The sequence below is a fragment of the Kuraishia capsulata genome, genomic scaffold, assembly GCF_000576695.1.
Source record: "Kuraishia capsulata CBS 1993 genomic scaffold, Kuraishia_capsulata_scaffold_1, whole genome shotgun sequence".
NCBI classification, from domain to species: domain Eukaryota; kingdom Fungi; phylum Ascomycota; class Pichiomycetes; order Pichiales; family Pichiaceae; genus Kuraishia; species Kuraishia capsulata.
In genome coordinates, this window is record NW_019172950.1 from 1827386 (window position 1) to 1849395 (window position 22010).

General features: G+C 45.1%; 12 protein-coding genes across 12 annotated transcripts; 6 read left to right on the plus strand and 6 right to left on the minus strand.

Moving 5' to 3' along the window:
• Positions 1-69: 69 nt before the first annotated feature.
• Positions 70-859, minus strand: KUCA_T00000986001 (uncharacterized protein; the record flags this gene model as incomplete). Its single annotated transcript, XM_022605580.1, has 2 exons — positions 70-751; positions 810-859. The coding sequence occupies 2 exons, from the start codon at positions 857-859 to the stop codon at positions 70-72; spliced, it is 732 nt and encodes a 243-aa protein (XP_022457034.1).
• Positions 860-1531: 672 nt separating this feature from the next.
• On the plus strand, positions 1532-2683 carry KUCA_T00000987001 (uncharacterized protein; the record flags this gene model as incomplete). Its single annotated transcript, XM_022605581.1, has 2 exons — positions 1532-1609; positions 1670-2683. 2 exons carry the CDS (start codon positions 1532-1534, stop codon positions 2681-2683), a joined length of 1092 nt encoding a protein of 363 aa, XP_022457035.1.
• A 542-nt stretch (positions 2684-3225) lies between these two features.
• On the plus strand, positions 3226-8399 carry KUCA_T00000988001 (uncharacterized protein; the record flags this gene model as incomplete). Its single annotated transcript, XM_022605582.1, has 2 exons — positions 3226-3273; positions 3336-8399. The coding sequence occupies 2 exons, from the start codon at positions 3226-3228 to the stop codon at positions 8397-8399; spliced, it is 5112 nt and encodes a 1703-aa protein (XP_022457036.1).
• Positions 8400-8626: 227 nt separating this feature from the next.
• Positions 8627-10701, minus strand: KUCA_T00000989001 (uncharacterized protein; the record flags this gene model as incomplete). The annotated part of the gene is made up of 2 exons (XM_022605583.1): positions 8627-10617; positions 10680-10701. 2 exons carry the CDS (start codon positions 10699-10701, stop codon positions 8627-8629), a joined length of 2013 nt encoding a protein of 670 aa, XP_022457037.1.
• A 297-nt stretch (positions 10702-10998) lies between these two features.
• On the plus strand, positions 10999-11946 carry KUCA_T00000990001 (uncharacterized protein; the record flags this gene model as incomplete). The annotated part of the gene is made up of 1 exon (XM_022605584.1): positions 10999-11946. One exon carries the CDS (start codon positions 10999-11001, stop codon positions 11944-11946), a length of 948 nt encoding a protein of 315 aa, XP_022457038.1.
• Positions 11947-12264: 318 nt separating this feature from the next.
• On the minus strand, positions 12265-13851 carry KUCA_T00000991001 (uncharacterized protein; the record flags this gene model as incomplete). The annotated part of the gene is made up of 1 exon (XM_022605586.1): positions 12265-13851. The coding sequence occupies one exon, from the start codon at positions 13849-13851 to the stop codon at positions 12265-12267; it is 1587 nt and encodes a 528-aa protein (XP_022457039.1).
• Positions 13852-14079: 228 nt separating this feature from the next.
• KUCA_T00000992001 (uncharacterized protein) lies at positions 14080-15159 on the plus strand (the record flags this gene model as incomplete). Its single annotated transcript, XM_022605587.1, has 1 exon — positions 14080-15159. One exon carries the CDS (start codon positions 14080-14082, stop codon positions 15157-15159), a length of 1080 nt encoding a protein of 359 aa, XP_022457040.1.
• Positions 15160-15663: 504 nt separating this feature from the next.
• Positions 15664-16773, minus strand: KUCA_T00000993001 (uncharacterized protein; the record flags this gene model as incomplete). Its single annotated transcript, XM_022605588.1, has 1 exon — positions 15664-16773. The coding sequence occupies one exon, from the start codon at positions 16771-16773 to the stop codon at positions 15664-15666; it is 1110 nt and encodes a 369-aa protein (XP_022457041.1).
• Positions 16774-16946: 173 nt separating this feature from the next.
• Positions 16947-18611, minus strand: KUCA_T00000994001 (uncharacterized protein; the record flags this gene model as incomplete). The annotated part of the gene is made up of 1 exon (XM_022605589.1): positions 16947-18611. One exon carries the CDS (start codon positions 18609-18611, stop codon positions 16947-16949), a length of 1665 nt encoding a protein of 554 aa, XP_022457042.1.
• Positions 18612-18802: 191 nt separating this feature from the next.
• KUCA_T00000995001 (uncharacterized protein) lies at positions 18803-20047 on the plus strand (the record flags this gene model as incomplete). The annotated part of the gene is made up of 1 exon (XM_022605590.1): positions 18803-20047. One exon carries the CDS (start codon positions 18803-18805, stop codon positions 20045-20047), a length of 1245 nt encoding a protein of 414 aa, XP_022457043.1.
• Positions 20048-20139: 92 nt separating this feature from the next.
• On the minus strand, positions 20140-21402 carry KUCA_T00000996001 (uncharacterized protein; the record flags this gene model as incomplete). Its single annotated transcript, XM_022605591.1, has 1 exon — positions 20140-21402. One exon carries the CDS (start codon positions 21400-21402, stop codon positions 20140-20142), a length of 1263 nt encoding a protein of 420 aa, XP_022457044.1.
• Positions 21403-21538: 136 nt separating this feature from the next.
• On the plus strand, positions 21539-21949 carry KUCA_T00000997001 (uncharacterized protein; the record flags this gene model as incomplete). The annotated part of the gene is made up of 1 exon (XM_022605592.1): positions 21539-21949. One exon carries the CDS (start codon positions 21539-21541, stop codon positions 21947-21949), a length of 411 nt encoding a protein of 136 aa, XP_022457045.1.
• Between the last annotated feature and the right edge of the window lie 61 nt (positions 21950-22010).

Below are 22010 nucleotides of genomic sequence, written 5' to 3' on the forward strand. Positions count from 1 at the left end.
ATGGAAGTACATAGATCATTACATATTGGATAATGGATAATGGATAATGGATAAGAGGATGGCCCTGCCTCAAATGTAATTTCCCTTCTCCTCAACTGGAACCACAAAAGCCCCAGCAAGGAACAAAGCTGGTTCCTCGACATTTTGGTGCTGATATGACAAAACACCCACTCCACCAGCGTCGAGAAGAAGCTGTGGGTTACAATTGATAGGTTTCTTCACCCATCTGGCCGCAAAGCATCTCAAGATATGTCCATGGCCCACGACTATGATGTCGGAGGCTTTCTTTTCTTCAAACGCCTTTTTGTGAATAACTTTGATCTGTCTGATGATCTCATCCACTCTTTCAGTGACCTGTTGGTAGCTTTCGCCGTTTTCGCAGCCATCCTCCCAGATCTCCCAGTCGTGGTCCGGAGGATCGACTCCACGATCTTTTCTAGATTGCCGAATCTCCTTGGTAAGTTTGCCCTCGTAATCACCGTACTCCCATTCTCTAATCAGCTCAGTGGTGATCTTCTGAATGTGCTGGAGCCTGGTTGGGTCCACCTCCTTCAGCAACAGCTCAGTGGTGTGCTGGGCACGAGTACGAGGTGAAATGAAGATGTGGGTCAGATTTTCAGGCTGGATTAGATTATATGGAGAATCGCCAATTAAAGATTTGCCAGTAGCCTCCATCTGTCTCACTCCAAAAGGAGTCAAGTCGATGTCAGTGCGCGAGGTGTGTTGGCCTGACTTGGACCACTCGGTTTGGCTGTACATCATTAGTATGGAACGGCTTGAAATTATAACCAATTGCATGTAACACTTACCCATGACGGACAAAAACACATCTTGGAGTAGGTATTTTCGCTGAACTCATTCTTCGCAATAAAATTGTTTGGGTTGTTGGTCCGTGTTGTTCTCAAGGGGCAGAGGTAAGAGATTATATAGCCGGTTGAGTCGGGTCAAATCTGAAAGACTTAGCGTAGCCGGCTAGCTTACTTAATAGGCACACCCTATGGAGCCAGGCTAATGTTAACTATCATTGTGCTGAATCAGTCCAAAAAGGGAAAATATAACACGATGATAGGAACCCATGATTTATATCTGCATCAGCAAAGAATATTGTCTTGAACTTGAGCGAAGAAATTCAAGCGAGGTGAAAATCTGTGGCTTTCTTTCCTTCTTCCTTAATTTTTCAATCTCATCAACCCTGCATTCAATGGCTAGGGTAAATTTCTGGGGCTGATATATTTCAAGACCTACCAGCCATTGAAACGACAAACTGATCGCATGCAAGTAGATATTTTTTTGTTCATTTTCTGTTCTTGTTCCAAGCAATTATATTGTTAATCTAATGTTCTTCCGTTCTTATTTTATTTTCCCTTCCATTGACATTACCCTCCTCATTCTTGGCCGGACTGCCTCACTACGGAGAAGTTTCTGGAAGCTCATCGCCTCGGAAAGCCTTAAGAAGGCTTCTCCATCCTCTTCGACTGTCTCTTTCAGTTTGATACGTATACATCCTTCAGTATTCAAAATTATAAACAAAATGTCGGAAGTGAGACCAAGAGTGTTCTTTGATGTTTCTATCGGGGGCGAGCCCACCAGGCGTATCGTGTTCGAACTAGTGAGTATATCGTTGAAACTGTTCTCTCCACGAATACATGTGCTAACCAGTAATGTTTAGTTCGCTGATGTCGTTCCTAAAACCGCTGAAAATTTCAGAGCTCTGTGCACAGGTGAGAAGGGAGTGGGCCAATCAGGTAAACCGCTGCATTACAAGGGTTCCATCTTTCACAGAGTGATCGAAAGCTTCATGTGCCAAGGTGGTGATTTTACTCTCGGTGACGGCAGAGGCGGTGAGTCTATTTACGGTGAAAAATTCGAAGATGAGAACTTCCAGCTAAAACATGACAAGCCCTTTCTCTTGTCTATGGCCAACGCTGGCCCAAACACGAATGGTTCTCAGTTTTTCATTACCACCGTTAGCACCCCACATTTGGATGGAAAGCATGTCGTTTTCGGTCAGGTAATTGCTGGTAAGTCGGTAGTTAGAGCCATTGAGAAGACAGAGAAGGCAAACGACAAGCCAGTCAAGGATGTTGTTATTGTCGACTGTGGGGCACTTGCAGCGGATGCTCCATTGAGTGTAGATGACGGTACTGGTGATCTGTATGCTGACTCCATTGATGACGAGCCCACCATCGATCTGACTAAACCAGAGACCGTCATCAACGCAGTTTCAGCTATCAAGGATTTGGCTACTAGCTTTTTCAAGAAGGGCGATCTCGAGGTGTCTTACCAGAAATATAGAAAGGCCCGTTCTTATCTGGAAGACTACTTCCCTGAAGATCTCTCAGAGGAGGATACTGCTAAGGTGAACCAACTGAAGACTGCGGTTTTCCTCAACATCGCACTGGTTGCCATGAAACTCGGAAAGGCCAAGGAGACTGTTGATGCTGCTACTGAAGCTCTTGAGAGTGAAGCCATTGATGACAAGGGAAGAGCCAAAGCTCTGTTCCGCCGTGGAGTTGGCCATCTAAAGGCCCATAATGAGGATGAGGCTATCGTTGATCTCGAAGCCGCTTTGAAGTTGTCCCCTGGTGACCCCGCCATCAAGAAAAACATCGAAGCTGCTCAAAAGTCGCTTAAAGAAAGCAAAGCCAAGGAAAAAGCGGCCTACGCTAAATTTTTTGCCTAGAGAAATCTAGTAATGAGAGATATAATAGCCATTAAATAGACTTATCTCGGTTTGAAGATAGTGCGTGTAAATCGTAACATGCATCGTGGGTAAATCACAGCACGCTCGTTTGCCGTCGATGAAAACTGCTGGTCCAACACGAACAGTTTAGTGTACAAAATCAACACACAAGGACGTTTTGCCCCCGTCTGTACGTCGACTGATACAAGTTAGAATACCTTTGAAAGCGATTCATTTGTATTCTTGTCTGCTGGTTGATTGATTGGTACTCATTTATTTGCTGTTGCCGATTTCTGACCCCTTGGAGCCTGTTTCCATTCCCCCTAGGCCGTCTACTTGTTATTCGCTTCCCCAGTCTATCTGCATTTTTTTATAAAGAGACATTCCATTTCTTATTGGGCGAGACTTCTAAACCCCAAAGCCAACGAAAAATCAAAAAATCACTCAAAAAAAGGTTACAAAACAACACATCAAACTTCAAAACAACAATCCATCACCGAGTGGAAAGTGAAAAATCCAACTTGCGCTAATCCATTTCCAAAATGAGTCAATTTCCCTATTCAAGCGCTCCCCTGAGAACGGTTAAAGAAGTATGTGAAGTTGATATGATGGATTTTTTTGTTCTTTGTCACGATTACTAACGTTTTCCCAGGTCCAATTTGGTCTTCTCTCCCCGGAGGAAGTGAGAGCAATCTCGGTCGCTAAGATCGAGTATCCAGAAATCATGGATTTGACTACAATGAAGCCAAGAGATGGTGGTTTGAACGATCCAAGATTGGGATCCATCGATAGAAATTTCAAGTGTCAAACATGTGGAGAAGGCATGTCCGAGTGTCCAGGTCATTTCGGCCATATAGAGCTCGCAAAGCCTGTTTTCCACGTCGGATTCCTTTCCAAAATCAAGAAAGTGTGCGAATGTGTTTGCATGAACTGTGGTAAGATTTTACTGGATGAAACGAACCCGTTGTATGCAAGAGCTATGAAAATCAAGGATCCAAAGAAGAGATTCAACGCAGTTTGGAGTTTGTGTAAGACAAAAATGGTGTGTGAGGTTGATCCCATTCCAAGTGATGAAAACGCGGGCGAGATCTTACCCCAAAGAGGAGGTTGTGGAAATACGCAACCAACTGTTAGAAGAGATGGTTTGAAAATCTGGGGTACGTGGAAAAAGAGCAACCTGGACGAGGATACCGAACAAACTGAGAGAAGACTGATTACAGCAGCTGAAGTGCTAAATGTGTTTAGGCATATTTCTCCCCAAGATTGTCAAAGACTTGGTTTCAATGAGGACTACGCTCGGCCTGAATGGATGCTCATTACGGTGTTGCCTGTTCCACCCCCACCTGTTAGACCCTCTGTTGCTTTCACCGATACTAAGCGTGGTGAAGATGATTTGACTTACAAATTGGCCGACATTTTGAAGGCCAATATCAACGTGCAAAAGTTAGAGATGGACGGTTCACCTCAGCATGTCATCAGTGAGTTTGAGGCGCTGCTGCAATACCATGTGGCAACCTACATGGACAATGATATAGCAGGTCAGCCTCAAGCTCTTCAGAAGACAGGAAGACCTATCAAGTCAATTCGTGCTCGTTTGAAGGGTAAAGAGGGACGTCTAAGAGGTAATTTGATGGGTAAGCGTGTGGATTTCTCTGCTCGTACCGTCATTTCAGGTGACCCCAATCTTGAGCTAGATCAAGTTGGTGTTCCCAAGAGTATTGCTAGAACACTCTCTTACCCAGAAACTGTCACACCCTACAACATCCAGAAACTTACAGAATATGTCAGAAATGGCCCAAACGAACATCCGGGTGCCAAGTATGTCATTCGTGATTCTGGAGACCGTATTGACCTGAGGTACAATAAGCGCGCAGGTGATATTGCCTTGCAATACGGTTGGAAAGTTGAGCGTCACTTGATGGATGATGACCCTGTGTTGTTCAATCGTCAACCTTCTCTGCACAAGATGTCCATGATGGCGCATAGAGTCAAAGTGATGCCTTACTCGACCTTCAGAATGAATTTGTCTGTTACATCTCCTTATAACGCTGATTTCGATGGTGACGAAATGAATTTGCACGTTCCACAGTCGGAAGAAACAAGGGCTGAACTCTCTCAAATCTGTGCTGTCCCATTGCAAATTGTTTCGCCTCAGTCCAATAAGCCTGTTATGGGTATTGTACAGGACACACTTTGTGGTGTTAGAAAAATGACGTTGCGAGACAACTTCATTGAATACGACCAGGTGATGAACATGCTTTTCTGGATCCCTCAGTGGGATGGTGTCATTCCTCAGCCTGCCATTTTGAAGCCAAAGCCTCTTTGGTCTGGTAAACAGCTTTTGTCTACGTGTATTCCAAAGGGTATTTACCTCCAAAGATTTGATGGCTCTCTTTTGTCTCCAAAAGATAGTGGTATGTTGATTGTCAACGGTGAAATTATGTTCGGTGTGGTTAACAAGGCTACTGTTGGTGCTACTGCAGGTGGTCTTATTCACACTGTTATGAGAGAAAAGGGTCCTCAAGTTTGTGCTCAACTCTTCGGTAACATTCAGAAGGTGGTTAACTACTGGTTGCTCCACAATGGTTTCTCCATCGGTATTGGTGATGCAATTGCCGATCGTGAAACTATGAGGGTTATTACCGAGACCATTGGTGAAGCCAAGGAGAAGGTTCAAAATATTATTTTGGATGCCCAAAGAAATCTTTTGGAGCCTGAACCAGGTATGACTGTCAGAGAATCGTTTGAGCAGAAGGTGTCTAAAGTGTTAAACGAAGCTCGTGATTCCGCTGGTAAGTCTGCTGAATTGTCTTTGAAAGATTCGAACAATGTCAAGCAGATGGTCACAGCTGGTTCAAAGGGTTCTTATATCAACATTTCCCAGATGTCTGCTTGTGTTGGTCAACAGATTGTTGAGGGTAAGCGTATTTCCTTCGGTTTTGCCGACCGTTCTTTGCCACATTTCACCAAGGATGACTACTCTGCCGAATCCAAGGGTTTCGTTGAGAATTCGTATCTGAGAGGTTTGACTCCTCAGGAGTTCTTCTTCCACGCTATGGCTGGTCGTGAAGGTTTGATTGACACTGCTGTGAAAACAGCCGAAACAGGTTATATCCAACGTCGTCTATTGAAGGCCTTGGAAGATATCATGGTTCATTACGATGGAACAGCCCGTAACTCCCTTGGTGATGTTATCCAATTCCTTTATGGTGAGGATGGTATCGATGGTACTCAAGTTGAGAAGCAAACGGTTGACACCATTCCTGGAACTGATGATGCCTTTGAGAAGCGTTACAGAGTTGATCTGATGAACGCTTCTCAAGGTATCAAGCCAGAACTTGTCGAATACGGAACTGAGATCTTGGGCAGCGTTGAACTCCAAAAGTTGCTTGATGAAGAATACACCCAACTTTTGGAAGACAGAAAGTATCTTCGTGACGTTTGTTTCAGCAATGGTGATTACAACTGGCCACTTCCTGTCAATATCAGGCGTATCATCCAAAATGCTCAGCAGATTTTCCACGTTGATCATGCTAAAGCCAGTGACCTTGCCATTCCTGATATAGTTCAAGGTGTTCAGGAGCTGTGCAAGAGACTTCACGTTGTTCGTGGTAAGTCTGAGCTGATGCAAGAAGCACAAAGGAACGCTACTTTGTTGTTCCAGTGTTTGTTGCGTTCGCGTCTGGCAACCAGGAGGGTTCTTGAAGAGTTTAGATTGACTAAAGATGCTTTCGACTGGGTGGTTGGAACCATTGAGGCTCAGTTCTTTAAGTCAGTTGTCCATCCTGGTGAAATGGTTGGTGTTATTGCAGCACAATCCATTGGTGAGCCTGCAACCCAAATGACACTTAACACATTCCATTATGCTGGTGTGTCTTCCAAGAACGTCACCTTAGGTGTTCCAAGATTGAAGGAGATTTTGTCTGTTGCTAGAAACGTCAAGACTCCAGCATTGTCTGTTTATCTTGAACCTGATGTGGCTTCTGACATTGAAAAGGCTAAATCCATCCAGTCTGCAATCGAGCATACCACTTTGAAGAACGTTACGGCTGCTACTGAGATTTACTACGATCCAGATCCAAGAAGCACCGTGATTGAAGACGATATTGACACTGTCGAAGCTTACTTTGCTATTCCAGATGAGAAGGTTGAAGAATCCATTCATAAGCAATCACCATGGTTGTTGCGTTTGGAGCTTGACCGTGCTAAGATGCTGGATAAACAGTTAACAATGAGTCAGGTTGCAGAGAAGATCTCGGAGAACTTTGGTGATGATTTGTTTATTATCTGGTCTGAAGACAACGCTGAGAAGCTGGTTATCCGTTGTCGTATTGTTCGTGATGTCAAGGCAATGGACGAAGAAGACGAAGAAACTGAAGATGGTTTGCTGAAGGCTTTGGAAGCACAGATGCTGGAATCTATTTCCTTGAGAGGTATTCCTGGTATTACCAGAGTTTTCATGATGCAGTATGACCGTGTTTGGCCCGACCAGAGTGGTGATTATGCTAAGAAGAAGGAATGGGTTCTTGAAACAGATGGTATCAATCTTGCTGATGTTATCGCTGTTCCAGGAGTTGACACTGCCCGTACGTACTCGAACTCGTTTGTCGAGATCTTGTCTGTTTTGGGTATCGAAGCTGCGAGAAGTGCTCTCTACAAGGAGATTCTCAACGTCATTGCTTTCGATGGTTCGTACGTTAACTACCGTCATCTTGCTCTGTTAGTTGATGTCATGACCACTCGTGGTCACTTGACTGCTATCAGTCGTCACGGTTTTAACCGTTCCGATACAGGTGCTCTTATGCGTTGTTCGTTTGAAGAGACGGTTGAGATTTTGCTTGAAGCTGGTGCTGCTGCTGAATTGGATGATTGTAAGGGTGTTTCTCAGAATGTCATTCTGGGCCAATTGGCTCCTATTGGTACCGGTGCCTTTGACGTCATGGTTGATGAAAGCATGTTGAACTCGCTTTCAGCAGATTATCCAAAGCAAAATGTGCCAATTTTCAGAGGCAAGTTGACTGAAGGTTCTGCCACTCCTTACGATGCCGGTTCTCAGTATGATGACGATATTGGACAGGATGACACTTCTGCTGTTATGTTTTCTCCTATTGTTCAATCGAGTGCAAACGATGATAGAAGTGGTGGTTTTACAGACTATGGAGGATTCTCTTCATACGCTCCTAACCCAACCACTCCGATGTCCCCCTTCTCTGGATATGGGCCAACATCGCCAGGTATTTCGGCAAATTCCCCAGGGTATGCTACTTCGCCAACGTACTCACCTACGTCGCCTTCATACTCCCCAACGTCGCCCTCTTATTCCCCAACGTCGCCATCATACTCACCAACTTCTCCAAGTTACTCTCCAACGTCTCCATCATACTCCCCGACCTCACCAAGTTATTCTCCAACTTCTCCAAGTTATTCTCCAACTTCGCCAAGTTACTCACCTACTTCGCCTAGTTACTCACCAACTTCTCCAAGTTATTCCCCAACCTCACCATCATACTCACCAACATCACCTTCCTACTCACCAACTTCACCTTCCTACTCACCAACCTCCCCATCCTACTCACCAACATCTCCATCCTACTCTCCAACCTCTCCATCATACTCCCCAACCTCACCACAATACTCGCCAACTTCACCCCAGTATTCCCCAACCTCTCCTCAATACTCTCCGACTTCACCATCTTACAGTCCAAAGGAGGATTGAGCTAATACAGAAGTGATTGTGGCTTCAGTTGCTCTAATTATGCATATACAAGAAGTTGCGTTTAGTGTGTTTGAAAAATGAGCAAAAAAAAAATTGGTATCCAAGAGAAAATGATAAAAGGAATGCGTTCCAATGTACTAAACACTTGATGTGTAATTTTTTTAAAAAAAATAACAAAAAAAGATTGTATTCTGTATTCTAACTGTGTGTAGGCTCACCACCAAACATCACGACTTGGTGGAGATGAGTCCACTGAGCATATCAAAACTGTTCCCATCTGGTTGAAGTTCATACACAACGCCTGTTGGTTTCCCTTCCATGTTCACTTCCTCTGCTTTGAGCATTCCCCAGTCTTTAGTGATCCCAGTGACTCTTGCTCTGGCATTTCCTTTATTGTGAAGCCACACTATCTGACCACCATGAAGCCACCTCTTATAGTACAAGTTCAAAAAAGGCTCAAAGCCTTCTTGTTTGAACTGGGTGACCATCTTTTCGAGATACCACAAGAATCTGGCCATGAGTTTTTCTTGCGTGAAGGCGGAGAGTCTTTCTCTGCCCGATTTCTCCAGGACGGCATTAACAGTCTCCAGTACCAGGTTGAGCGAAGTGGTAGGTGCCGCATTGGAGACATTCAGACCACAACCAGCGATGATGTAATATTCTCCGTCAAAGACATTTGTGTTGACTAATATACCACCAATCTTTGCGTATGCAGCTTCTGATGAAGTCGCAGGAGGTGGACCAGAAGCAACGTACTCTGGCTTCAGTATGTATATGTCGTTTGGCCATTTGATTCTTATTGGCATGCTGGAGTGACTTCCTTCACCATCATAGTTTATGACAGCCTCCACATAAGCCATTGTCCCCAAGTATTGATAGAAAACGAGCGGGGATCTTTTAGCCTGTTCAATTGCCATCCTCATGAGAATAGACACTGCCAAAACACCTGGAGGGTTGATCCAGATGTTTCCACCTCTGCCCCTTCCCGAGACTTGTGTAGTACCATGTATGGCAAAGCCACTAGGAAGCGTCTTGAGTATGTTTGTGTTCTTGTCCAGAAGTAAGGAAGTTGAGGTCAACACCTCGCCGTAAACTAGTGGGTTTCCAAAATCACCCACGGTGGTGTCACCTCCAGCTCTCCAGCTGGCTTCAAGTTCATGGTAGTAGGTTGTGAAGTTGAAGTATGGTGTGGCCTTTCTATCCGGGAAATTGTTTCCTATAGCCACCAAGTCCATCACCGCAGTATCTGGGTCTTCGTACCCTTCTTTCAGCTGGAGGTCAAGTGCAGTGGCAGGAGGTTCATGTAACCTGAAAGAGTTCGCTGAGCCCTTCAAGATCCCCTCATCGTCCACGCCAATTTCGTTTTTGATGTGTTGGAGTAGTTTCAGCGAATCTTCTGTCCGTATAGAGGAAAGGTAGAGCGGTGTTAATGAAGGCCTTCCTGTGAACTCTTCGTTCACACTCAGTCCCAGCCTCCTGAGACTGGATTTCAAAAACATCAGTCTCGCGTTGTCAGAATCGCTCAAAGTCTTGATGACAGAAGCAAACTCTGGCTCCTTGTTGGTTGCCTTCAAAAAGGCGGGAGTGAACTCAGGATGGGTACCAGTCAGCAATGCAAACCCATGACCCACTTTAGTTATTATGCAAGCAGCAGGTATTCCAGATCCAGGGTCCACATCCAATTGCTGTTCATACGAAGCCAAGACCTCCACGTTGGAGTACTGCTCAGTATTTACAAAAACACCTCCTCCATTGTAGTAATTGTGAACTGTGTTAGGAACGTCCGGCAGAATCGAGGTGTTAATATTCAACTTAACAGCTTTTGTCCCCAATTCAGTGTGATATTCAAATCCGCCGAAGGCAGGTCCTCGGCAAGTTCCAGGAAAAAACTTGAGGTCTCTAGACCCACTCACCTCTAGTTCTGGGTTCCCTACAGCAAACTCACACCTTCCAGATCCAAAATAACCACCCGCACAAAAGCCTATGTATCTCCCACCTTTTCTCACAAACTTCACGATCTCTGAAATTCCACCCTCTGCCATCTCCCTGCACATTGGCAGATCAGCTCCTCCAGGAAACACCACAACAGAAGTCTTTGGTGCCCAAGGCTCTTTTAGCAGGGTTCTGGAATCAACAGCAGTGACTGCATAGTAAGGAGAGAGAAGATTCCGCAGAGTCTCCAGACAGTGCTTGACCGAATCTGCCGTGGTACCGGGACCTGTATTTTCAAGCTGTTAGCAAACACGTTGCATATCCGGGGTTCGCAATTGTATGACTTACCAGAGTAAACTAGTACATTCATCTTGGAGAAACAACGGACGAGTCGGGAATGTGGCAGAAATGTAGGCACTCTAAAGCGTTTCAGAGGCTTTATAAACATACAACAGCCGCACTAGTTTCTGGAGATTGAAAGCGTTGGGCAAATGACTCCGAAGACTCAATGCCTTCTTGGGTTCTTGGGTCGTGTCTCGGTACCAAGGTTTTACCAAGCTGGATCCGAAAGGCGGAGGCTCTTTTGCGTTTGAAGGTAAGAAAGAGACTTGGTTGCAGCTGGATCAGAAACGGTCTGCGATTTGCTCTGGGTAGAAGGTTTGTCATAATGCGGTGCTTTTCAGCTGCTCTCTCACTGAACGTGCGTCCCAAGAGCTTGTGGGGGCCCCGATTGCGAGTCCCAGAGCTGAGCAGTCGCCTTCACTTCCGCGCCAGGCTGATCAATCCTGTGATATATTCGAATTCCAGAAGAAATATGAGTCAGCCGTCTGATCGTGGAAACAATCATCATACCAACGCGGAGAAGCTGACGCAAAACGTTGTGAAGAACACAGAAAAATTCAGAAAGCTTACCTCTGAAAAGTCTCAGGAATTGAGAAAGACAACGCTAGAAATAAGAGACTCCATCTCCAAGATAATCCCACCTGAAATACACGAGAACATATACACAATCCCCAATTTCCTGACTCTGACTCGTCTTCTGGCTGCGCCTGCTATCGGGTACCTGATTGTGAAGAACGAGGTACTGTATGCACTGGGCCTTTTCGTGTACTCCTGCGTCACGGACTTCCTGGATGGCTTCATTGCAAGAAAATACAATTTGAGGTCTATAGTGGGCACCATTATTGATCCTATGGCTGACAAGGTTCTCATGGTGGTGTGTACGGTATGCATGGCCCAAGCCCATCAGATGCCGTTATACCTTGCCTCGCTGATTCTGGGAAGAGACATTCTGCTCGCGCTTTCAGCCGTATATTATCGGTTCATTTCTTTGCCGCCTCCAAAAACGATTTTGAGATACTTCGACTTCAGCATACCGAGCGCTGAAGTGCGGCCCACTATGATCAGCAAGGTTAACACTGCGCTGCAGATGGTCTACATAGGCTGCTGTGTGGTCAAGCCTGTCCTCTTGCCATACTTCGCAGCCGACAACTCGGAGTTGTTCCTGTCGGGGTTGCAAGTTTTTGAGTACGTTGTTGCATTCACCACCATTTCGAGTGGCTTGTCTTACGTTTTCAGCAAGAATGCGGTCAAGATACTGACGAAGAAGTTTTGACTCCAACAATGTATGCTCCAGCATAACATGTATATACCTGTATTCTGCGCATGGAACCAACGGCAATATATACCAGTTGGAAGGTATTTTCCATTTGGTTCATTCACTGAATATCACCTACATTTTCAATATAAATCTTTCACTTAAAATGGGAAATCTTGAATTTCTGAGATTTTTCAGATTTCTAACCAAAATAGACAGAGCCAATGCGATGCCTATAAGAGCAAGCTCAACGGTAATACTCGTACCAAATTCTTTTTTTCATACGTTTCTCTTTGTCACCTCGTATCATAAAGAATCATTCAATACACGGATTATTTAACGACTAAAGGTAATATCATCGATTCTAAGGATGGACTTCACACATTCACTGGCAAGGGTAATGGCAGATGTACTAACCAATACCGGTTGCAGAACATGCTCGTCGAATGTGTTAGTTGCACCAGTACGCCTGACACTTATACCGGCATTGCGTTCACCGAGTTCATGTTTGTTTCTCAATTCGGTGACGATCTCAATTGGGTTCATACCAGCATTCTCGGCCAAAGTTGTTGGGATAACTTCCAGAGCATCGGCAAACTGCTTGAAACAAATCTGCTCCACACCCGACAACGAATCAGCCTCCTTGAACAAAGTCCTGGAAACTTCAATTTCTGGTGCACCTCCACCAGAGATCAGTGCCTTCACCTTAACGAGGCATCTGATGACACAGAGGGCATCGTGGAGGGATCTCTCAGTTTCATCCAAAATTTGATGGTTGGCACCTCTACACACCACAGAAACAGTTGGAGAGGAGACGTTCTTGACACCGGTAATCTTGATAATTCTCGAGCCAGAAGATTCAATCTCCTCCACCAGGTCAGCAGATCCCAATCTCGACTCAGTGAACGAATCAACATCAGCAATTGGCTTGCATCCCAGACTCTTAGAGATGAACTCAATCTCATCCCTCTCAATATCCTTCACAACCAAGATGTTCAGCTTGGCCAAGAAATGCAATGCAAGATCATTCACAGCATCTCTCAAAATGGACTTCTGTATCAACAACACGTTACACTTGGCCTTCTTGATCTTTTTACAGATGTTCAAGAGGTACGCTCTCTCTTCTTTCAGGATCTTGTCCATCTGTCTGTAATCATTCACTACCACATTGTTCTCCATGTCTGGCTTTGGTGGGGACAATTGAAACTGAATCAAACCAATCTTGGCCTTTTCCACCATTGTTGGGCCTCCTGCAGTCTTGATGACGTTTTGGGTCAGGACCACACCGTCCACCATCTCGGTGTCATCAATGGTTCCTCCTACCTTCTTGATCAATCTGATGTCGTTCAAATCCACATTGGTTGCATCCGGAGCAACCACTTTCAAAACGGCGTCAACAGCAATAGGGCCAAGCAAAGCTGAGTGCTGAGCAACAATCTTGGAAGATAACGAAGTGTTGGCAGCACGAATCAGCTGTTGGCGATCCGAAAGATCAATCTTATGGGACATATCCAGCAAAATCTCAACAGATCTGGCAGCAGCTCTCTGGAAGGACTCGGCTATCATGGTTGGGTGTATTCCCTTATTTAACAGCTTTTCAGCTGCACCCAAAAGAGCACCGGTAAGAACAACCACCGACGTGGTACCGTCACCGGCTTCAACATCTTGGGCACCAGAAACATCAACCAGCATCTTAGCAACTGGATGTAGCACAGCCATGTGCCTCAATATCGTATGGCCATCGTTCGAGATTATGACCTCGCCTTTGCCAGTTTTGATCATCTTGTCCATACCCTTTGGACCCAGAGACGTTCTGATGGCGTCTGCCACAGCCCTGGCTGCCACAATGTTGGACTTACGAACCTCCTGAGGCTTTTCTTTGTCTTTGAACGTAGCGTTCGAAGGTGCAACTTTGGAAGCCATTATGGTTGTTTCAGTCGTAGATGCTCGTGTATAAAAGAGCTGTATGTCGCCTCTTCATGCTCGCTCGAACAACGCGTTTTTTCTTCGACGAGATCTCTAGAGTGTACCCACCAAATAATTACGTAATTGATCCCTCCCCACCTAGATGGCTTGCAGCTATCACAAAAATTTATTCATATCTGGTAACTTCCTACTTCGCATGTACTCGGACAGTTGACCTCTGAAACCATGCCGAGCTCCACAGAAGACTATACCGTTCTCTCGAATGTAGTCGTCACATCACAAGATGTTTTAAACTGTTGCTATTCATCTTGGTATCCCACCTTCAAAGATCTAACGGTATCTGAGGCTAAAATAATTCGGCCTCTACCGGCTGGATTCTTGAATTACTTGAATGAGGACGACATAAGATTACCTAAGGTGCGACCATGTGAAAGGACACCGTTTTCCGAAGTTCGCCCCACTTCTGACAACGAGTATAGCGACTGGTCTGATGATGAAGACAGTAGTAACGCCTATCAAGACCCATCGGAGGCGTTCAAAGATGTGCACAAGACGATAATCTCCACCATATCCGAATTCGGAGGAGTAGTCACTCCAAAGTTGAACTGGTCAGCCCCTCAAGATGCTACCTGGATGATGGTAGACAATAGCACAAGATGCAGATCTGCCAATGATGTCTATTTGTTACTGAAGTCATCCGATTATATCAACCATGACTTGGGCTATGCCTTTGATATAGTTACAGAAGAATCTGCTCAAGATGAAGTGAAAGGCTTGGAGTTTGAGCTGGTATTGAAAAAATGGTTTGACTTCAACCCTGCCATGGAATTCAGGTGTTTTGTTAAAGACAGGCAACTTTTGGCAATCTCTCAGCGAGACCTGAACTATTATGACTTTTTGGAGGACCTGAAAGATAAAATAATAGACAAAATTGGAGCATGTTTCGATGACTCTCTTCTGCCAAAATTTGAAAGCAACAGCTTCACTTTTGATGTTTATCTTGACCGTGACTTGAGGAAGGTGTATCTTGTTGACTTCAACCCATTCGCCAGAACCACTAGCTCTTACCTGTTTAGCTGGAACGAACTCATAACAGGAAAATTTGACGCAGCAGACCCCGAAATAAGGCTTGTGACGCAACACAATTCTGGGCGGTTTGCATGTAAAGAACACTCTCAAAACCATGTACCCAAAGATGTTGTGGATGCATCCATGGACTCTGCAGCAATGGTGGAATTAGCCAAAGAATGGGAAAGAGCTTTGAGACAAAAGTCTGACTTGGCAGATAATAGCGAGGAAAAATAATGAGTGTTCGGGGCTAGTACGACATGCAGACTAAGCTCACATGTCTGTCCCTGAAGACATGATGTTCTGCTCCTCGCCTTGGCGTAGGCCGTCGCTGTAGAATACCATCGGTCTGAAAATATCCTCTGGGGAGGGTTAGATACCATAAAGGAGTGTCATAGAATTTCATGTACATACCATGTTGCATAACCTTGGAAGTGCGAAATTTTCTAATGAGGTTCTCTTTTCCCTGGCTTGAAAAACGATGTTAATAATTTGTTACCTCAACGAAAGCATAGTTCACTCACATGTTAGCATAGACGATTGTGAATCTTTTCTCGGAGCTGCTGTGATCCCATTTCTTTCCTACCCGAGCCTTCAGCAATGTAATAATGCTTTTCGGATCCATAAAAGAGACAAAAGCATAACCCACACTGACCGTTCAATTAGTAAGTCTTCAAAGCTCTGGAAGAACAGTTCACTTACTTGCACTGATTTGCGTAGTCCATGCGGAGATCTAGACTGTTAGTGGAAGCCATTGTGCAGAATGGACGAAGTATTCATACAGAGAAAATCGTAGGTTCCCTTGTTGGTAACATCAAGATATGACTTAAGATCGTCCCGGTGGTAATTGTTCGGTATATTTTTGATCATGATCGTGTTACGATTGTCCTGGCCAAGAAGAACTCTGCCCACACTAACTTCATTCCTTTGAGAGGTTGAGGATGCAGTGTTCTCATTGCCAACAGCCCAAGCTTGAGAATTAATTTCAGCTGTATGCATCTTTGGAAGCCAGCTTGCGATGGTTTTCCACTTTGATTTTTGGTAGCGTCCGGTGCTCTGCACGCTTGAGTGTCGAAACATCATGTAGTCCTTGAACGCATAGTTTTCCAACAACCCAATCATGTCTGACGTGACGATAAGTGTGGTTTTGATAGTTTCAGCCTTGGTGAGAATATTTAGTGCCGATAGAATATTGTAATAACGACACAGATGTACCGCTGGAAAGTGAGGTACCTCACAGAGATGTTCGACTTCTCCAAACTGTTCAAGTTCGGCCCTCAAGGAACTTGGGGGAATATCTCCTCGAACAGGCAAACAAAATACTGAAGCAGCAGAGTTGGACAAAGCAGAAAGATTTGAAATATCCCCGTAGCTGTCAAGATGGCAGTCGAAGATGAAATCGCACTGGTAAAGGTGATCCATTTTCGATAAAGCCTCAATTGCCTGAACGGCGTTGCGATGATCAAACCAACCAACAATTGCCACTTGACCACTAACAGTGTTTACCAAGTCTGACACGGCAACATTGCCAAACCTCGAGCACAAAGTCCAAACATCGCGAACTCTGAGATCTTGTGCCGGTAATCCGAGAAATTTGATGTATATCGCCCTTGACACTTTTGCTTGCGTTTGTAATCTGTCTCTTACTCTAGATGTTGTCTTGGGAAGTACTTGGGTGGGAGATCCAGCATCTAATCTATTCTCTGGTACAGTGCTGGCTTGCCTAGCAGGCGGCTCGCACACAGGTGACTCGCACACAGGCAAGGTCACAACTCGAGAAGCTATTTGCCTTCCATTGAAGGGATATTGTTTGCGATGATTTGGCAAATGAGGATCCATACTTGAAGACATGCTAGTGGAATGATAACCTTAAAGAAAAGATGGGCGTTTGATGATTTAGGAAATAATGTGCGTACAACATTTTTGGTGTCGTGCAGGTGACACAGAACGAGTAAATTGAAATTTCATGCAGCTACAAAATTACCCCACATACTTTAACACAATTGAAAAACTCATTATGAACTTCAAGCCAACTTGACACTTCTTGCAAGACCTTTCTTGATACCAGTCTTCTCTCCACTGTAAGCTCCCTGTTGCCCGGTGTAAACAGCACGGACACTCTTGAGCTTCTTCTGGGCCTTGTCGTACTTCTTTCTCTTCTTGACTCTGGCATTTCTGTTTTCCTTCTTTCTCGACTTTCCAAGACCCTTGTTCTTGAGGATTTGGTAGCCAATCGCACGCTTTCCTGCTTCGCCCAGTCCACTTTCGATCTCAGCGAGAGTACCTTCCCTAGCAGCAGTGACTGCTTCTTCATGAGCACGGCGTCTGGCATCTGTCTTACCCTTTCTAGCAGAGGCCACAGCGTTGTAGTAAGACTCATCGGCATCCTCATTAAGTCTTTTAGAAAGTGCTTCGTCAGCGGAATCATATTCGTTATCATCAAGGTCAACTCCTGGAGCGTTGCTGTTGCCCTTCTCACCCCTGAGCCTGGCTTCTTCAATAAGTTTCTGTTGTCTCTCGTAAAGCCTCTCTCTGTACGGTATATCAGCATCACCGGTATATTTGTCTTCAATTTTGTTTTCCTTTTGATCGATTTTGGATGTGTAGAAACGAAGAGTCTTTCTGCGTCCTTTCTTCTCCTCCTGGTCAACCTCATCAGCATCGTCTCCTTTGGCACGCAATGCTTTGATGGTTCTTCTCTTGCTCAATATGTCAAACGTAATATCAGAGTTATCAGACTCCACGCCCTCATCGTCGACATCTTCACTGGCAGAATCAGAGCCCGACTCTGATTCCGAAACATCCACACCCTGATCATCTGAGATACCCGACTCAGAACTGTAGTCAGAAGGTATATCGGTCTTCTTGACTACTTCGATATCTGGCAACTCACTCGCTTGCCTCCAAATCTCTCTCGAATGTAGAATACCCTCCATGACAGGCTCATCCTTCATCGAGAACTGTTCACCTGACTCCAGGTTGTACATGAATGTAGCCAAGTAGGTTCCGATAGTGCCCAAATACGTGGACAGGGCGGTGAACTTCACATTACCCACTTCGTTTCTTTGGCTGGACTTCAGCTGCTCCCAGACAGGCTTGAGAGAAGAGAACTCCCTTGTCAAGGGTAAGAACTCTGGATATGCGGTTTTTAGAAGCTCTAGACGTTCTTTCGTGTCTAGGTCGTTGACATTGGTAACGGAAACCGGCTCGGAGACTTCTTCACCCTCGTCAACAGCCTTCTTCTCCCAACCTTCATCGTAATCCTCATCCATGAAATCGTCAATGTTCAGTTCAGCCAGGTGCTTCTTTTGTAACCTGATCGCTTCCTCTTCTAATAATTTGGCATCTTCTTCCTCCTCAATGTCATCTGCTCCATAGTAGTCGTTTCTTGAGCCCCACTTGTCTTCATCGTCACCATTTTCGGCTTCAGACTCGCTCTTGTAATAATCCTCTTCTTCCTCATCCATATGCCTGTTATTGCGGAAGTCGAAGTCATTCTCCGAATCACTTTCACCCAGAGACATGACATCCTCCTGATCATCTTCTTGTTCATCTTGATGTCTGTCCTGTATGCCAGATTCATTCAGCAGTATCTTCTCCCTCTCTTCATTGAAAGCGTCAACCTCATCAAGATCAACTTCTTCAGCCTCGGGCTGCCTATGCGAGACTTTGCCCCTCTTTCTAGCCATTGTGGATAATCTTAGTCTTGTCAAGCTGGTGTTTTTACAGATGCATCCCATTTCTAAAGTAAAATATTTTTTTTTCGTCTTCGGGTAGTGTATCAAACAAAATCCATGCCGCTGCGAATTCTTTTTCAGACAATTCTACCTGTTTTCTAGATCACATTTATAATCACGGTTTGGTTCGAGGAAATTCACAAATGTCAGGGTTCTCAAATATAACACCAAGTAAGGATCGATTGAACTCCATATCTAGACGACCAGCCTCTGTGTCAGGTGCGAACTCTCCGGCCAACGGCAAGCCATTGAAGTTCAGGCCGAAGGTGGTTGCCAGAAGAACAAAGGAAGAAAGAGATGCTGATGCGCCTGTGACAATTAGCGAGCCCTCAGCCTCTGATTCTAACAAACAAAGAGGTGGTGCGAGCGTTAGAGGAGGTGTGAGAGGCAGCCGCAGGCGTGGAGGACTCGCAGGCACCCATGTGGTCTCAGCAGGGCCATTATCAGGTGGGTTTGTCTCTATCAAATCCGGAAACGGCTCAACTAACTCGTCCTCGTTTGTCAAAAGTGAGTCTTCGGGAACCCCTGACTACTTGAAACAGCTTATATCCAAAAATAAGGAGGGTTCGAGGTCCCGCTCGGTCAGTGTAGGGCCTGGTGGGGAAGAAGAGGAGGAGGAATTCATAGAAGATGAAGGCACTGCTTTGATAGACATGAACAAAGAGTATGAGCTCGAGGAATCAGAGACGCTTTTGTTTCCTGTGAGGGCTCCAAGACATGAGCATGTTGAGTATAGTGAAGCAGCTGCAAATGACGCCGTCGAGAAAAGTGAGACCAATGAATCTGAAACAGCCTCTGAGGTTGAGTCTAGGTCGGCTAGTTTACAACCGCAAGGAAGTATTGCTATCGACCAGATAGCCGACGAAGAGGAGTCTCTGAACCCGCTCCAGTTTAAGGAAGAACAGGACAGGCTTTTGGACGACTCTGAGAAGTTGAGCAAGCTATTCACATCGCGGATAAAGATCAAGACCGAGCAAGATGTTGATATGGACCATCCGCCAAAGCTGGATATTCGCGAGGACTTTTTGTTTTTCCAGCTTCCAAAATCGTTGCTGCGTTATCAGCAACCAACTGAGGAGACAACAGGACAGGACGACAACGATAATGACAATGACATGGCAATCGTGGAAGACGAAGAGAACCCTGCCGGCTTAGAGGAGGTGAAAAAAGAGCCTGTAAAGGAAGTTTCAGGCAGGGTTGGCAAACTGAGAGTGCACAAGTCTGGAAAGGTTACCATGAAGATAGGCGATGTGATTCTAGATGTAACCAGGGGAGGTGCTTCTACACTTGTTCAAGAGATTGTTAACGTTGATCATGAGAAGAAACAACTGCACAATCTGGGGTTTGTGCAGGAGAAGGTGATTGCTACACCAAGACTGTATCCTTGAGTTCTGGCTTTCAAATTTTGTACATTAGTGCCATACAAGCAGGTGATTAATAAAAGTAAAATCATGAATTCATTACGATTACACGCTTCAGGCTAGTCTATCTTTGCTCTTTTGAGATCTTCCCGAAGAGAGACATCCGAGTCTGGCTCTCTCTTCAACGACTCAGCTTCAAGGGAAACCGAAACCTCGGGAGTCTTCGCATCGGTAAGCCTCTGTTTGGCCAGTTTCTTTGCAAGCTTCTTAGGTTCCAAACAGAAATGCACTTTGGTGGATATGATCTTGGCCTCTTCCAAGGAAGGGTTTAGGGCCTCGTGTATGTGTTGCGAGCATTTTTTCACTATGGTCATGATAAAGTTGTAATGTTGCTCTGGGGTTTTTGCCTTGATTTCTTCTTCTTGCACGTCTAGCTTTGTTTCCTCTTCTGTATTCTCTTCTTTCACGTCAGTGGGCTCTTCGCTAGGGTCCTCTTTAACGCTGGCAAGGCCATCATCCTTCTTCTTTTTGTAACCAAACTTCCTGGCCAGATACCTCTCCACTACCACAGAGTCCACCTCCCAGAGTGCTGCCAGAGCAATCTGAGGGGGAGTGTATAAAAAGCAGGTATCCGAAAACAAGCTTTCGTTCACGATTTTCCGAGCCCTATCATAGCCCTGTCCGAGTCTTGATTTGTCGGCTTTCGGAAGAACTGCTTGAACATCGAGGTAAAATCCGTATAACGGTCTGAAAGGATGCTGACACAGCAGCGTGAACTGTAAAGATTCTAATATTGGATATTCGTTCTCGAGTATGGATTCTGGAGTCAGCTTGGGCATAGCACCGGTGAACGTCTTGATTCCGATGAAGCTATTCTCGCTCTTAGCTGCTAAAAAGATACAGCTGTACATCACATTGAGCGGATGATACTCCATAACACTATGCATCAGGAAAAACTTCTTTAGGAAAGAAATGGCTGTAGCTCTTGCCTGCGTAGGTAACTTGAAGAAATGTGCCACATCACTAGCCTTTCTGGCATAGTATGCCACGATCTTGGCCTCTTCATCCACCGTGATAGGTTCAACGCCCGATTCTTTGACTTCTTGCAACTCAGGAGTTGTCGCTTCAAGGTCATCCACTCTTTGTTTGACAACCTTCGTTCCGTTGAGGTTGTTGTCTTGTCGCCTTCTCTGGAGCTCCTCTGAGGTGAACGACCACACTCTGTACTGAGAAGACCTTCTGTACAGGTCATCATTCGAGACCCTCTTGGTCGTAGGTTTGGTGTCATTTACAGACATTTCTTCCAAAAAAACCCTTGTAAATAATGAAACTAAGACGGTCGTTATCGGAAGAAATTCCGATTCAAACACCACTTTACTCATAAAAAGGTAGGCGTGAACTTCTACGGCCAGTGCACTACCTCCTCAACCTTGGATTCAAATCAACGCCCGGTTCTTTCACTTGACTCTTTCTTCGCTTGTATATCTCACAATTTCACGGTTGTTGAATCTCATAATCATGGCATTGACATCATTCGTGCTCTACGGTATTGGAGTGATACTGCTGATCAACTCCGGATATTCGTCATACGAACACCGCCAGCTGTCTAAGACTCTGCTGCATTCAAGACATTTCCCTCTTCCGTTGGACGTGAAGATGGAAGCAGTTGTTGGATGCGTGCTGGTGCTCATTGGTGCAATAATATCGATTCAACCAAATCAAACACATGTCGTTGACGTGGCTAGCGGGTCGGTGGTCGAAGGCTACACGGAGGAAGCCTTGAGGCCTATAGATATGGGTAAAGCCACCATCAGACAGGAGGCCATGGGGACTAGCGATTATGCCCAGATTGAGAACAGACCAGGGTACATTGATATAAGAGCAAGAAGGAAGGAATATCAGGAGTGGCTGGCCACCGAAAAGAAGTAAGTGACGACTAGAATCGAGCCCCAGTAAAAGACAGCAATGTAATTTTTATAACATAGGTAAT